We start from the raw sequence: 16,673 nt of genomic DNA, 5'->3' as shown, positions 1-16,673 counted from the left end.
AGGGTGGTGCTGCGCACCAACCCCAAGTTCATGCCAAAGGTGATCTCGTAGTTCGACAATAATCAAAACATTGAACTGCCGGTTTTCTTTCCAAACCCTGACTCAGTGGCAGACAGAGCACTGCACACCTTAGATGTCAAAAGAGCTCTCCTGTATTATCGACAGGACAAAGGACTTTCGCAAAACTAAACAACTGTTTGTTGCCTTCTCTCCACAACATAAAGGCAACCCTATTTCCAAATCAGGTATAGCCAGGTGGATAGTTAAATGCATTCAAATCTGTTATCAAAAGGCTAAACGCACTTTAACAGTTCCCCCAAGAGCGCATTCCACACGCAAGCTAGGGGCATCCATGGCTTTCCTGGGTAACATTCCTCTAGAGGATATATGTAGAGCAGCCACATGGACCACCATACATACATTTACCAAACACTACTGCGTAGATGTACACTCCAAACAGCAAGCTGCTGTAGGACAGGCTGTTCTCCGAACTCTTTCAGACTGCTGCAGCTGGCACGGGCAACCGCCGATAAGGAGGTAACTGCTATTTATTCTATGCACAGATATGAATTCAGCAGCCCACATGCCTCGAACGGAATATGCTACTTCCCAGTATGCATCTGTTCTTGGCATGTAGGGCTGCTGACATTCATATCGCCCACCCTCCTCCCCGGTGTCTGTCGCAGCTGTAGCACTCAGAATAATTCTCAGGCATGGTCATCACTTACTGTATTACACCATCTCTGCCACAATGGCGAAAAACAATCTGAGGATGGAGAGGATGCCCAATGCGCACTGTAGTCCAGGGGAGGAGCCACCTATCTCGTGATACTTCGAAGACTCTTCCAGCACAACAATGTGCAATCATCCGGACCCAACACTAGGCGGCGATCTATGCACAGATATGAATGTCAGCAGCCTTACATGCCAAGAACAGATGCATACTGGTAAGTAGCATATTCCTTACATTTTATTTTAATAACATTGCAGCAGTAGCAAATAAAAGCATCTTACAGCAAATCTGTAGTCCAACACCAGTAACTGCATAGTAGTAACAACAACCATGAACAGCTATCTCATCCCCTCTCCAGACGCCCTCAGGTCAGTTCAGATTCAATATCAAAAGTAAACCTAGACATCAATACGCCAGGCCACAGCACACCCGCACACGTCTGAGCACTCCCGGAATACACTTTATGTAGTATTTTGAATTGGACTAAACATAGCAGTGCTTTAACTGCTGCCTCCCTCTGGTGAATCAGGGCCGCTTCCTGATCAGTATCCTCCTTCTTCCCTATCTTCTCCATCCATTACCCCTGCAGCTTATGTAGGGTATCCGGCGTGCTATTATTAAGGGTTTTGTACGTTAGGGAAATCGCACCCTTTTCAACTCCTCCGTTAAGAGCCGTCCTTTTGACGGGGCATAATCCAGGATACCATCACCGGGGAGCCCCTCTGCCCTCCATGTGTGCCTTACTTGTGCGTATTTTAGGAATTGGTTTTCATTCATCCCATTCTACTGTTGAAGCGAGAAGAACGGCATGATATCGCCACTCTCAATTAGGTCCTCTACCTTGGAAATCCCGACTATGTCCCAGGCCTCAAATCCCCACAATTTTCGTATTTCAGGAGACCAGCGCCCATCCCACAAGACTGTTTTTCTCGTAGGTCTACAGTGCCAGCCAATGATTTTCATGCTTTATTCTAGGCCACTAGTGTGATCTGGGTGGCTGGGAGGAGACGCTGACTGCCCCTGTTCCCGTAGAGATAGAGTAGGCTGGAATGCCCCCCCCCCCTTGCTCCTGGTCCACCCTAACGGTTGAGTGGTCCAGGGGGGCAAATAGCCAATAATTAATACTGATGGGGTGGGCCACCCAATAGTAGGCCAGTATGTCAGTCAGAGCAAATCTGCCATTGTATTGGTTAAGTTGTAGAGTGTTTAGGGCAGTTTTGGGGTGTTTACCATCCGTTAGTACGTGTTCTGCAAAGCATATGACAGTTTGGATAGTGAGATCATTTTAAACATGGCTGCTCCTCCCATCGATGTCAGGGGCAGCCCTCACCATCCCTCTATTTCTTCTCGGGCAGGCTCGCTCCACCCTCCCAAGGTTTCCCTCAAAGCAGAGTTCCTTCTCCAGTGTCATGAATATACCTAAGTACTTAAAAGCAAGGGCTGTATGCGTCCGGCGACGAGGGAGTGAGGGCACATCTGTCCCACTCTGCGGAAGGTTGAGCACCTATTTGTCCAATTTGATGCGATAAGGGGAGTAGCTCCTATAGTCCTCGAACAGTTGGATAGTTAAAGGGAGGGACAACAATGGTTCTGTAATGTAAAGAAGAATATTGTCAGCGTAAAGCTAAATCTTCTCTTCCACTGTGGTCTCTCCCTTGAACTTAAAGCCATAGATCCTGGGATGGTCCTGGACCGCAAATGCTAATTACTCTATAGTGAGGGCGAACAGGAGAGAGAACAGGGGGCAGCTCTTCCTTGTGACTCTACCCTTGAGGAACTCCGAGGACCGCACTCCGTTTACCCTGCCTGCAGCCACTGGAGTGTGATAACTTGCAGGAATCTGGTGGGCAGGATTTTAACCTTCGTGTGGAGTAAGAAAATCAAGCAGTATGAGTTGCAATGCTCTGTTGGCCTGCCATTCTTCTGGACTACTACTATGAATGCCCGCTCGAGGTCTGGTGGGAGAGTGCCTTGTTTGCCAGCTTCCAAGAACAAGTTTAAGCGGTTGGGTCCTAACAGACCTGTAAAGCGTTTATAGAATTCTGCGGGAATCCTGTTGGGTCACGGGGTCTTGATTTTGGCAACAAGAGCAGCACAAGCCTCCGGATGTTTGATTTGGGGCAATTACTGCAATGGCCTAGCCTGGCCTATCAGGTTCTGGGCACTGTCCCGGAGGACCGTTTTATAGGCCTCCTAGAGCACTGTTTTGGGCATGACTGGACTTTAATTTTCTTTGAAGAAGTGCTCAGAGTCCACCCTTTGCTAGACTGCCACCTCCCAGTCCCATAGGTCCCATGCGTTGAGTTTTCAGCCGATTCCTCCCCCCCCCCGCCACATTGTCTACCCAGCTTCACCAACAAGGGGGAGTAATCTGAGCGGGCCAGATAGTCTGCCTGTTGTTTGGTACCCACCACCCCTGCCGGGGCAAAGACATAATCTAGATGAGTCCTCAAGAAGCAAACAGTGTGGCTGACCCTGGTAAGGCACCTCAGTTTCCCAGTTTAACAGATTAGTCCTGGTTATGTGCAACACATGTCCGGAGCTTGCCACACGTATGCTCAACTGTTCAACAGATACCAGACGCTTTTCAAAAATGGACGGTGCACCAAGAAGCAAGATTCAGAGAACTTCCAACAGCTCCAATTATTGAATTCTTTATTATTCCAATTATTCAAAAAAACGGCCTCAGCCAACTCGTTTCGTTCCAATGGAACTTCGTCAGGGCTCGATCATCTCTTGAGGTTTAATACAGGAGGTCCCAGGTCATACTAAACTGTACGTATTCAAAAACTCCATCTTCACACAGTCTTTATATAAATAGACAGGGAGAGTTGTATCTATTTCATCAGTAAAATCCAGCGGTGCCCCAATTCCTGTCACATGTACCTTAACAAAGTCTTTGTGTAAATGGACAAGGAAGGTTGCATCTATTTCATCTGTGAGTCACAGAGGTGCCCCAAGTTCTGGCACGAATACCTCTTAGGTTCACGTATGAACTGTTGAGGTACTCTACTTCAAGTTCAAAGAGGGAGAATCAAAGTGGTCCGTTGTGTTCAATTCTACCCATTGTCCTGGCAATTCTCCGGTGGTATTGATAAGCCCTCAGGGAAGTAATCAACATAAAAGTCCACTGATGTTGAGCTCCGTCTTCATAAAGAGCGGAACATTTTTAATATATCAAAAGGATTATACGCCAGAACGGCCCACCAGTCATGTGGGCATTCAACCTTAACGCAAAAACACGACCCGTCGTATCGGGAACTCAAAAAGGGGTTTTGAGTTGCTGTTATGTCCACCTCAAATGACTACCTGGGAAATGCGAACAGCTTTGTAATCGTTTTTCTCTCCTGTAAAACTGGTAGACTGTGGATTGGTTTTGAAAAGAGTCTTTGCTTAATACCACTAAGTCTTCTGCTGTTTACATGTCTTTAAATTGTGTTTTTTTAATTTATGTGAACCCGAAAAAAATGTAAATCACTTTTCAATGGCTCGGGTGCCTCTGCCGGTTTCACATACAATAAGTTTTTTAATATTACCAATAGTCATATACTGCCAAGTATTGTTTCTGGCATACCTCTGTTTGGACTTTATTTAAATCTGTGATGCGTTTATAAGATTATCTGTAACCTAATCATTGGACCTCCCAAAAGTGTGATTAAGAGCAATCTGTTAGCGAAACTGTAATTCTCAATAAAACAAAGACAATTTAACCTCCTTCCACTCTCTCCAGTATCCCACTGGGCATCAACTGACCCACCCACTGGCTTTGGCTTGTGAGAATTGCATTGTGATTTATTGACAGTTTTGTGTTATATTAACCTTGAGTATTCCTTGGAAATGAACAGTGATCAATAGTTCAATATCGTGTCTGCTGTTATTTTTTTATTTACACGAACACTAGTTAACTAAAATCGAAGTAGCAGAGTGTAAGCATAATAGACCACAGAAACGAACATGAAAGGATATGGGTGAAATGGCTTAAGTTGAGCATTGGTTTACAGATTGCGTGGTGGTATACAGACTTTGTTGTGTAATGGGTAACAGGAGCAGGAATACATAAATAATGGAATTGAAGACTTTTAAAAAATACACAAAATATTGTTACCCTATATATTGGAGTAGGATGCAATTTTAACGCGTTTTGTGGCCTTTCTCTTTTCATAATAGCTAAAAAAAGGACACTCCTACTAACTATGAACTTTTTGCTATTTACTTTTTTGTATACTGACTGGTGCAGCCTATGTGTTTTTCTATTGGCATGAAAACTTACTCCTTAGAAAATTGTTATGCTAAAAGGGTAGCTACAGTGGTACAATGTGTATAGTTAAAAATGTATTACTGAATAAGCATTCACTATGGCAACTACATATTATATGCTTGGCTTAGTTTTTGCTGCTCAAGCGTGCTTTTAAGTTTGTGAACTTTATGTAGGGCTGACTTGTTGTCTAACATTTTTTCCGCCAAATAGCTTAAAAAAGAAACAGCCCTTGACTAAAGTTTGTTGTTCACTTTCTCTATGGAATTAGGAGTCTTAAAAGTCAAGACAGTGTGTTGGTATCTCCTTTTTGAAAAGTGTGCGATAAATCACTCTTGCTGCAATTATTGCTGAGTCTCTTTGTGATCTTTGGATTATGATGATCTAAGTTTTTTTCTGCTAAGCTAACCTCTGACTTCTTTCTCATTTTGTTCTGCTTCCTCAAAGATGGACCAATCAAGCTTTTCTGTAGGTTTCTTTTTCCTGCCTTTCTTACGTGCACCCATTTCATGTCATTTTCCATTTTCCATGTGGATTTACACCTCATGCTATTTTCAGTGCAAACGCAAAATTTAGTCTGAAGAAAAGTATAAGCACCCTCTCAAGCCCACGTTGAAAGCAGTCTCCCAATCCATTCTATCAGGAGAGTTCTTCATCCTATACCTCTGTTCTCTCCATCACCTCCCCTTCATTTCCAGACTGCAACTTTCAATGGCACACACTGTTCCATGATCCTAAAAAGTGGTATACGGCATATGAGTCCAAAGGAATATGCAGGTTTGCAAGAGGTATTAATCCGTCACTGCTGCCACCCCCTGCTTCTTAAAGAGATTGAGTCTGACTGGGGTAAAGAGAAGTGACTGTGGCATTGAAGTGAGCAACTATGTAGTAGGCCTAGATGAGAATGTCATCCGGTGCCTAAATGCTGGAAAATGTGCTTACATGAAGGGGTACAGTTCAGTAGAATCTATGCACTTCTCTTTCAAATCCCTACAATTGTCTACATTTACCTCTGGGCTCACGTGTCTTAATTTGAAATCATCTTATTTGTCTAAAGTTAACTCGATGAAAAACGTAACTACAATCTTTTTGTCTTGACCAACTTAAGTGCTGTTGCAGGAACAATCACATACACAAAAGGTTGTTCGCTGATTTGCTTGACAGAAGGTTTGCACTGAAAATACTTCATTAGCTCCACTGTTTCTTGCTGTCATTGCATGGATTTCCCTTGTGTTTTGCTGGGCACGTTGCATGCATATTTTTGTGTCTGTTTTATTGTACTTCATTTAAGATGTAAAAAGTGCTTATAGACGCCATAAAGCTTAGAGCATTTTATTGAGCTCATTTTACCATTCGATACCTAGTGATATTTGGACATTGCTAACATTTAGTATGAGATCCCAGTGACGCACATCAGGCTCGTTGGCTGTGCAGCAGTTATCCCAGTACTAACTTCTTTGCCTTCAAGATTGTCTCACTCTGAAAATGGCAAAGGTCCAGGAGAGACTACCCCCCATTGGACTATCATATAATATGCCCATGCATAGCATTCATTGGGCGTGGAGAAGGGAAGCATATGTGCACTTGGAATTACTAGAACTTCTTAAATACTGAGGTCATGTAAGTAAAATAATACATCCTGTTTTTAGTTGTCCCCACTGATTAGTGTGCTAGCAGCTTCAGTTCTGGCCTTGGAGAATATTAATCCCCTCGCATAGTATATACACGTCACTTTGAAACCAATCTCCTGGAAGAAGCCAGCACTTAAGTAGCTGTTTCATCTTCATAAGGGCCTAAATAAATTCTAACAACGTGTCTGTATTTGTTTCAGCAAGTAATTTGACAGCATTTTAGTTGAAATATCGTTTTGTAGTTTTTGATGTTACTAAAGCACAGATACTTTGTGTTACAAGTTGGAGGTTTCTTTAACATTATTTATAAATTTCACAAGCATACTGTCTCTGCTTATGTTTGAGTTACCGGCACTCTTAAGTAGACTCAATTCCATTTCTATTTTGTGGCTTTACACCTGGCTCTTCGAACCTTTTATGGATATCATTATTTTTGCCCATGACCCTTTTTTCTCTAACATCTTTCTTAGTTCTGCATGTTCAACTTATAACTGAATAAAAAAAGTGTAGCGCACATGATACTTATACGTCTTCCCGAACATTCCAATGTTTATGATGTACAAATGTTCTTTAAAGGGCTGCATGTTGGGGCAGCAATAAAAGTATATTGCATAATGGTAGCCTCCAGTCTTGTAATTAAATTGTCGAAATGTAGTCTCAAACCTGATACAGACCCTTTCTCATTGTCATAAGCAGTACAAAGAGATTGTTCCCATGTATAAACCCTACCACAAACCTCACACCTCCCCCATAGCTTTTTCATGCTCCGCTCTTGGTTGACTTTAAGCCTAGATGTATTCCTATATTATGTTATGTTAAGCTTTTATAAAAACCTCTGAACCCTTAGATCTTCTTGGTTCAGCGTACTGCAGTAAGCGGTCTTCACATGAAACGTAACTGAATGACATTTCTAAACTGAACTATGTGGATGGTCCTTATTCATTTTTAAAACCTTTATTCTATTTGAAGGAAAATAATAAAAACGCATTAACAAAATGCATCATACATAAAACAATATATGGGTGGTCATATTGTTGGCACAGGGAGAACTTTTGCAGGAAAGTAGGTTTAAGTCCTGGACTGCTTTTATTGGCAGCATGATCAATAAACAGTGACCATAAATGTATGTGTTTATGGAAGTCATTGCAAATTCGACAATTTTTTTTCCATTGTGCGCGTTAATCATAACCTTCCCTCGCAGACTGTTGGTTCTAGACATTCTTGTTTCCTTCTACGTTTATTGGCAGTGATTATGGCAGAAAAGATTCACATTTGTTAGTGCATCCTTGTGCTTTCTGTGGACATGTTGAAATATGTTACCTTATGTTGATAAAGGTGAAGTATACATTTGTGACCTTCACAGACAACACTAGCCTGTGTCTGACCTTGCAAGCGTGGAGTACCAAGCAAGGATAAAAGTTATTTTTATTCCAGCTCGTTCAAGAAGGAGTTCTGATATTTTTCAGGAGACCATCACTGTTAACCCAGAGAAAACGAGATCATCCTAATAAAAGAAAATAAAGCTTATTGGCCCCTTGGAGGGTTGAGGCCCAGTGAGACGATGTGATCCAGTGGCAATTCTTCGTTCCAACCACTAAATTGAGCTGTGTCTCAGGCTAGACAGCTTCTCTAGAAATCATACAGTTCATGCAGGACCATATGTCCCTCTGCAGAGGACTGGACTGTAGTTCAGGCACTGGATGTAAGAGAGGTTGGGCTTCATGCCTCATGTGTCCATTCTGTTTTTTCCATCTGGTGTCTTTCACGTCCTTTCTCTGTGAGGACTCTAGCGACTGCTGGAATGGTAGTGAATAAATCTTAGCTTGCACAAAGCACAGAAATTGCCTTCAGCAGTGCTAGTGTGCCTCAATTCTGTAGAAAGAAGAGCTAAAGTGCCGGAGCATGTTGCATATGGCTTCATTGTCGGCTTTAATCATAGGTTGCTTAGATCAGTCTGCTCAGAGGAGCCATGTTTTCACTTCCTAGAGTGGCCCACTGTATGGTTTAAGTGAAATATTTTCCTCTTGGCGGGAAACCATAGTTCCTCTCATAGCTCATCGGAGCGCATTGTGCAGCTGGTTCAGTGTGAGATGCAAGAATGTCACAGCTATCTCGAGCATGTAAGAGTGTTTGCTTTATGGGGATTGGATAACCTCCCTCATTGCCTCTTAAATCAGTCGACACCGTTTAAAGAATCTTCGCACAGTGCCTTGGAGCACACTAGAATGGTAACTATAAGAGGACCATCGCTAGCTTCTAGAACCACTCACGATTAGTACCAGCGCAGTGGAAATCGTTTTTTGTTTTTTTAGACTGATTTTTTTTAAATTTATGAATCATTTTACAACTGAAATTCTGGGAATTCAAATACACCATCTTTGCCAGTCAGCTTCTGGTAATCGTAAGGAGAGTTTAGCACGGTTGCAAGGCCTCATTTACGGAAGCCCTGTTGGCTGGAGTACCAAGAACATATGCAGGCGGCACCTCTCTGATGGTGCTTATCAGTAATACGGATCCCACCAGTGCAGCAGTGCCATTTGCCATTAAGAATCCAGCTATAGAAACTACTACTCATTTGAGTAATGTTACTCCATGGTGGCTGGTGCCGATGGCTGGCTCTTGAAATGCACTGGTTAAGCACAGACATTCCTTGTAGTTGGTTAATATGGCCCCATCCGAATAAGGGCATTCCGTGCCCATGTGTTTACAAGTGCAGGGCCGCAATGAGGAGGATGGCAAGTTGTAAGGCGGTTGCTGGTCAAGCTGTAGAAAACGAAGAGCCTCCTGAGCGTGCACAGGTAATCCTAGTCAGGTGCTTTCAACTCCTAATGGCAAACACAAGGTGCAAGTTCAAGTATACAACTTACCAAGGACGAGGGCCCATTTTGGAGCGTCAGTACTTTCCAATAAAAGCCCCAAAGCAATTCTACAGACAGAGACAGCACATCAGGAAACCACTTTTATCAACCACAATTGACGTGTCCATGAGCCTGTTAAAGTTCATTAAAATAGAAGGAAAGCAATAACAAAGTGGTTCGGGTTTAAAAAAGGGGCAGCCATTTTCAGCCCAGTGCAATAGATGTTGACAGCATACATATTTGCCTCGTGTTTGCTGTGTATTTTCATCGCTAAGTGCCCTCCAGTCTCTGCTCTGTTCAGCTATCGATCTGTAAGGTCGTGTGCCTTTATCAAACGGGTTGTTTGTTCAAACCTTTTGAACAATGCTGCGTTTCCAGTCGGTCTAGAGAACAGGGTCACACATCCGTTACAACTCCATCCATTTACAGTCCACACAATGACAATGCGCTTCATAAAGACGCTGTTCTTACAGCCAGTCGATTTCTGCCTTTTCTTCCAAATGTCTCTTTTGCTTGTTTTTACCTTAAGCTGCCATTGCTCGCGCACTGACTTGGCCTCTGTGCAGTTTGTTTCATGCCAGTTAATACTCAACAAATTATATCCATCTTGGTCTTTTCCGTCTCTCTCAGAGCTCAGAGGAACATGGGGTCATCTCACTACCCAGAGTCCCTCAGAAGCGAATACTTAAGTTGTGCTGCCTCTTACTTCATTGATCTCGATCCATATCATTAAGGGTCTCGTCTTTTGCCGATTTGTATAAAGAATATAGACCGAAAAATATTTTCATGAATGTACCCAATTTTAAAATGGAAATATACAGAAATGTGCTCTATCTCATTATCCCTCTGTGCTGTCAGTCATGATCAGAAGGCAGCTAGCTGTCAATACTAACACCATAGTAAGTTTTAAAGAGATGCTTTCCTAGTGATGCTTAAATAGCTGTAGATGCCATGTGTTAGAACTACAATGTGTGAGTTCACATTTATTGTTTAAAGTAATGTGGAAATGAACTAGTTGCAACTTATTTCTCTCATCGATCTAAAAAAACGAAATGGTTAATTACTAATTAACAGAGAAACAATAAGTATAAATACTGGCCCAGATTTGAAAAGAACACATGACAGTGTGAACCATAACTATGTTCGCTGAATGCCACGCTGTTAATTTCCACTAAAGATGTCCTCGCTCCGCGGATGTTTTTCTTTTAAAACTGCCCCAATGATTTGGTTCTTGTAGCCTAGGTTTGCTTACGGACAAACTAGATCGCAATGGAATAACAAAGTAAATCACAGTTGAAAAACTGCTTTATACAAGCAGTGCACCGCTGGTGCACTGGAGTATTGCAGCAAATAACACGAGCCAGCCCACGGTCCAAGCTTCGGCTGTCACAGCCATTGGTCCACTGCTCCCCATTTTCCACACTAAACTTGTGCTTGGTCATTTGCACCCATGGCTCACATCTGTGCATCCAAAGCTCTTGGGAGATGCTGACAAGCAGACCGTACTAAAAGTATGTCCATCATAAGCGTAATAACTTAAAAGCAGGACAGTGTGCTAACCTGAACCCTTACAAATTGTGTTGGATTCCTCCAGCTGCCTAGCTTACAAATAGTGGCCGTTTTTCTGCGTAAGCAGGACCAGAAAATACCATATTCTTGGGTTGGAAAAGCCTCAGAAAATACTTCATTCTTGGTTTGGAAAAGCCTCAGAAAATACCTCATTCTTGGTTTGGAAAATCCTCAGAAAATACCTCATTCTTGGTTTGGAAAATCCTCAGAAAATACCCCATTCTTGGGTTGGAAAAGCCTCAGAAAATACCTCATTCATGGTTTGGAAAATCTTCAGAAAATACCCCATTCTTGGGTTGGAAAAGCCACAGAAAATACCTCATTCTTGGGCTGGAAAAGCCTCCGAAAATACCTCATTCTTGAGTTGGAAAAGCCTGCTTTTCATACTCTTCCCACCCTCCCCACCGCCCCCCGCCCCCCCCCCCCCCCCCCCCTTGGCACTGACATTCTTCTTCATAGTCCTCTTTCCTCAATCACATACTATGTTTTATGTCTGGACCACAACTGTCGAGTTATTACATGGTTACCTGGAGTGTGCCCTCTGCATAGAAATGTGTACATTGTCCCATGTCGCAAAAGGTGGTGCTACTGTCTTTGGTAGCACCATTCTGCACGTCTTTACGTATATGGATGTCTCTTACTTTTTCATGGTGGTTCTTATTACTAAGAGTATCTTGGGTGTCGCACAAGGGCACCCTGGTTCTCGCCATGGCCTGTATCAAGCGGACCGCCCGAAAGTCCACTAAAGGGAAAGCACCTCTCCATCAGCTGGCTCCTAAAATAAGCCTACTCAGATTTGATCTGTTCTAACCCTGGGTATATTTTAATTTTTGAAGACCCATTTCACCAGTAATTACAGCCCTCCTATTACACTTAAGTGGGGCTATGTCCGTCTAAATTTCTTCTCCTTTGAGGTGGATGTACCTGCATTGCGTGTCCAATAACAACAACAAACATGCCTGAAAAGATGTGTTGCACATTTTCTTAATTTTTATAATGTTTTGCATGTGGTCTCAAGATGGGATTTTACCTCGTGCATAAAGCTTCACTTATTGGTGTCTGCATGGTATGGAGCACATTGAGTGGTACCATAAGGATTCCGAGTCTTTGCAGGGTTTTGTGAAGAAAAGACACCTGATCAAAAGGATTTGTTAATTTTTTGCCCAAGAGCCATCAGTAACTAAATCTCAAAAGCTAAAACATGTTTTCGTAAACGAAAGCAGCTGTTTCTTATTTTCAAGCATCCCTTTTCATTTCTTTAAATGTCACCTGATGTATTGCTACTACCAGCCTCCTTCTGAGCTCTCCAGCAATTCTGACATCGGGGACAGTGTTTGCTTCCGATTTCAGTTGCGTGCCCCACACACGTTGAGCGTCGACCTGGGGTTTTCCCTGCGCCGAGTCCTACAAGCTCTACCTGGAAGTGTGTGAGCAGGAAACTCTTATTGGAAACGTCAAAAACCTAGTTTTATCAGTAAAACTGAACAACATTTTATGCCCCAATGCAGGACTGGCAATCACTTGGGGGTAATATTGCATCTTGCTGTAACCGTATGTTCTGTGGAAGGGTTTAGCGGCCAAAATTCATGCCAACCTCTACTAAGGCCAAGCCTCCCTTCAAAGTTTGTTGTTTTAATGGTCCATATATTTTCACTTGCAGTTTATAATTTTCTTCTGTCGATTGTCCTTAGCGGTGAAGATCAAGAAACCTATCAAAACGAAGTTCCGCATGCCTGTCTTCAATTGGGTCGCTCTGAAGCCCAATCAGATCAATGGGACGGTCTTCAACGAGATTGACGACGAAAGGATTTTGGAGGTAATGAATGTATCACATATCAGGTGATACTTCAACTGATTTACGATTAATATTAAACAGAGCAACCTGTACTTTGACCAAGAGCCTTTGTCCTTTAAAGAACTGTGGTCTGCTTGTAATTTATTACTGTACAGAGAATGTTTCCCGAACCACTTTTCTGAGCAGGTGTTTGAATTGTCTCAGGTCACTAAACTACAACAACCAGTCCAAAGCAATGATAATGTTGTATTAACTTATTCGGTGTGAGTTAGTGCACTCCTCTGCACAGCAGTGTAATGCTACCATGCTAGGCCCTTAATTTTATTCCTTGGGGATGACATGGCTTTGAGGAAGGGCTTGTAATCCCTTTTAGTTTGGAACACCTTTAGCGGAAGCGTTTGCAGCTCTTAATACAGCAGTTTCATCTTCTAGAACTGCCAAAAGTTCCTGAGTATTAACTGGTGTTTCTGAGAATGCAGTGCTCACTGACCATCCAAAGACACCTTGTCCTTGTGGAGCTCTTCGAGTTTGTTTCACCAGCGGCTCGTGTTTATTGTTTCATTCCCATTTTCTTCTGCCACCTTGTTAGTGTGCTTCATCAAATCTATATTTTATTTGGAAATACCCTTCCTTGACCATTAATGGGGTAATTATGATGGCACCAGGAGTGGGACCAACCTGACAAATGGTCGGCATTCCCATCCTTCAAATTAGGATGCAACCGCTGTGTAGGCGATCGGAAACATTCCTTTATCTATTGCGGCTTGTGCTGCGGCCCGGAAAAGCACTGCATCACAAGGCACAATGTAAAAAGGGATGTTTTTAAACATCCATGCACTGTGTGCCAGGCACCATGTGGTGCCTGGGCACAGGTGCATGGATGTTTGGGGGCGCTCCTCATGTGCCCCCCTGGCCACATCACGGAGGCCTACGGGGCGGGTCCCTTCTAGGTGGTCAGACCACCATGAAAAGGATGTTGGACACTGACATCCTATTCTCTACATCTGTGCCTGCGCAGGAACAACCTAAATTGTAGGGAATTAGGCACCGACCGCTGCCCCGACTGGCTCCTTGAGCCTGGTGGAGGTCTTACCCCCGCACAAATTGGTCTGACCGCTGGTATCATAATCCGGCGGTCAGACCAATACACTGGATGTCGAGCGGATCGCCCCCCAACGGCCTGTCAGTGGCGGTCTGCCCAACATTGTACTCGGGCCCCAAGGGTGTTGCCTAACTGGTAATAGCGCGATTTATGTACCCCTTAGCACATTGTATGCCTTTAAGCCTTTCAGCTCTTATTTCCCTACTATTACGCCCTCATTACAAGTGGCCTCTTCGTTCTGATGAGGCAGTAACTATAGGAATTGGAGATCTGTACAAGCAACTTGGGTCTCTTTACTTATACCTTTGGAATTCGGCTGCTGAAAACAGCCTAAATCTGTGTGTTAATGTTGGGGAGAAGATGGGGAATTGCCTGGGAAATTGGACCTGGAATTTCAGAATCCCTTGGTAAGTCCTCATTTGTAATTGGATGCATTTTCCTCACCCCGGAGTTACTGGTATCCCCCAAATCAGTCACTCCTCCAATGGACAAATCCAGCCAATTTATCGGGCCATTCATATGGGTGTCTTGCGAGGGAGAAGGTTACTTCGAAGAGTCTCTGTTCACTTCTGTTCCAAAATATGTTGGGACGCCACTAGTTACCGACACTGTGAGAGCTTAACTAAAGCATATGAAATACGTAGCCAAAATCCTGCTCTTTCCCTCTCAATCAGCTGCCCTAATAACATAATAAGAAATTTGGATTGAATAATTGACCGAACCCGGAACATACAAAAGGTAATGGCGGGGATGGAGAAAGGCCATGTGCACCACTGTTAGAACCATATGTCCTCATGAACTTCTGAAACATAACTCTAATAATTACCAAACAAAGCAGGGATATTTGGAACCTGAGGTATGAAGTAGAGAAAACCCTGTTGTGGGTAGCGCCTGGTTCCGCAGGGTTTGGATGTGGCATTTAGCCCCTCTGTAGGATCTGAAAAATACACAGGACACACAAATGGGATCTACAAGGTACGCAGGACACCCATAAAAGTTCTGTTCTTTTCAGAATTCCTGTGGGATGCATTAAGAGCACTGTAGTTTAAGTTAGTCTACAAAGTCAGTACCAAACTGTTGGCAGAATATGTTTATTGGCTGATATTAGAAATCAGTAAAAAAGCAAATCTGTAGGTAAAACAAAATAAAATGTCAAACATAAGTTAAAGTAATCAAGTTCCGAAGGCCAGTTTTTGATACATGGTATTTGTGAATGCCCTTTACAGTGCTTAGATGTATTACAGTTTAAATTCTGAATTTCGCACAGCTGATTTTAAAAATTCTTCTGAGCTCAGATCTTGAAATTCAGCTTCATCAATGCCACATTTATAAGGAGTAAGCGCGATTTCCAAATATGTTACAGTACTCTAAAACTGTATTTCCCCACCATTGCTGCTGCATTTTATTTATTTATTTTCAGAGTTTTATATAGCGCGAACAAGATCTTTGCAGATATCAGAGCGCTTTACATAGAAGAGCACATGAGGGAACACAGTCAAATAGGTAGGTCGATAGTTCACAGAGTACAGAAGGGAACATGAGGGAACAAAGTCAAATACGTAAATCAGTAGATCATACAATACAAATAATACAATTGGGTGGCTGCAAAGCAGTCAAGTGGGTGATAAGACAGCTCGTACAAATAGATAAGTGGTCAAGCAAGTAATAAAGATCATCGCAGGGTGTTGATAGGGTTCGAGATAGTAGTACAGGTGAATTTAGCCATGAGGATAGCTTTTACTTCTTTTTTGAAGAGTGTAGTGGAAGAGAGAAGCCTGGTTTCGGGAGGGAGTGAGTTCCAAATCCTAGGCGCCATTCCTGAGAAAGAGCGCTTGTATGTTTTCTCCTTCCGGAATCTTCGAGGTTTCAACAGAAGATTGTTTGCGCCTCTCGTGTTTCTGGTTCCCCCAGAGATTGTCAATTTCTGAGCAAGGTAGCCGGGTGAGTTTAGGTGTACAGCCTTGTGTGTCATGCAGGCTATTTTCAAATGTATTCTGGCTTCAAACGGCAACCAATTCAAGGATTTCAAGTCAGGGGTGATGTGGGAGTGCTTTTTTGACCCCGTGATAAGTCTCGCTGCAGCATTTAGAGATGCTTTTAGTGGTGCAGTTGTAGTTAGTGGGAGTCCGCAGAGGGAGGTGATGCCGTATTCAATTCGTGGGATGACTAGTGTTTGCACCGCTGTTTGGAAGTCTTTGGCTGGGAGGTAGGGTTTAAGTTTCCTCAAAGTATTGATCTGGAAGTTCGCTCCCTTAGTAGCTTTGCTGACATGTTGCTGCATGTTGAGATTGGTGTCGAGTGTTATGCCTAAAGATTTTGCTGATTCCACGATGGTGGGTTGGACATTGAGTGCGGTTAGGAGTTTAAGCCAATGTTGAGTGGTGGTTATCTTCGATGGAGGTGCGATCAGAAGGAACTCTGTTTTCAGGGCATTGAGTTTGAGGTGATTGTCGGCAAGCCAGGATTGGGTGCATCTGATCGTTGAGTTCAGGAGCAGGATGTCATTGGGAGATTGCAGTTTGAGGTAGAGTTGGGTGTCATCGGCATACATGTGAAAGTGTACATTGGATTCTTGTAGCAGAGTGGTGAGCGGTTCCATGACTAGGTTGAACAAGGTTGGGGATAGAGAAGATCCTTGGGGGACGCCTAGCGTTACAGGTACTGGCGTGGACATCAGGTTGTTGCTCTTGAATTTCTGCGTCCTGTTGCGGAGAAAGGAAGTGAACCATT

The 16,673-nt window shown here is 43.2% G+C and overlaps 1 protein-coding gene across 13 annotated transcripts in view; it reads left to right on the top strand.

The window, feature by feature from the left end:
• FMNL2 (formin like 2) overlaps window positions 1-16,673 on the top strand; it is a 566,092-nt gene that overhangs the window by 474,928 nt on the left and 74,491 nt on the right. For 8 of the 13 annotated variants that reach the window (XM_086956698.1, XM_086956700.1, XM_086956695.1 and 5 more), the window contains one exon: window positions 12,738-12,862. In XM_086956698.1, coding sequence (XP_086812824.1) covers window positions 12,738-12,862 — 125 coding nt within the window. Of the gene's footprint in view, window positions 1-5,435; window positions 5,457-12,737; window positions 12,863-16,673 lie in introns of all 13 variants that reach the window. The other 5 variants (XM_086956691.1, XM_086956687.1, XM_086956692.1 and 2 more) reach the window with 1 other exon arrangement.

The sequence above is a fragment of the Lissotriton vulgaris genome, chromosome 2_1, assembly GCF_964263255.1.
Source record: "Lissotriton vulgaris chromosome 2_1, aLisVul1.2, whole genome shotgun sequence".
Lineage (NCBI taxonomy): Eukaryota > Metazoa > Chordata > Amphibia > Caudata > Salamandridae > Lissotriton > Lissotriton vulgaris.
The sequence above is the reverse complement of the archived record's forward strand: the minus strand, read 5'-3'. Positions and strand labels throughout refer to the sequence as shown.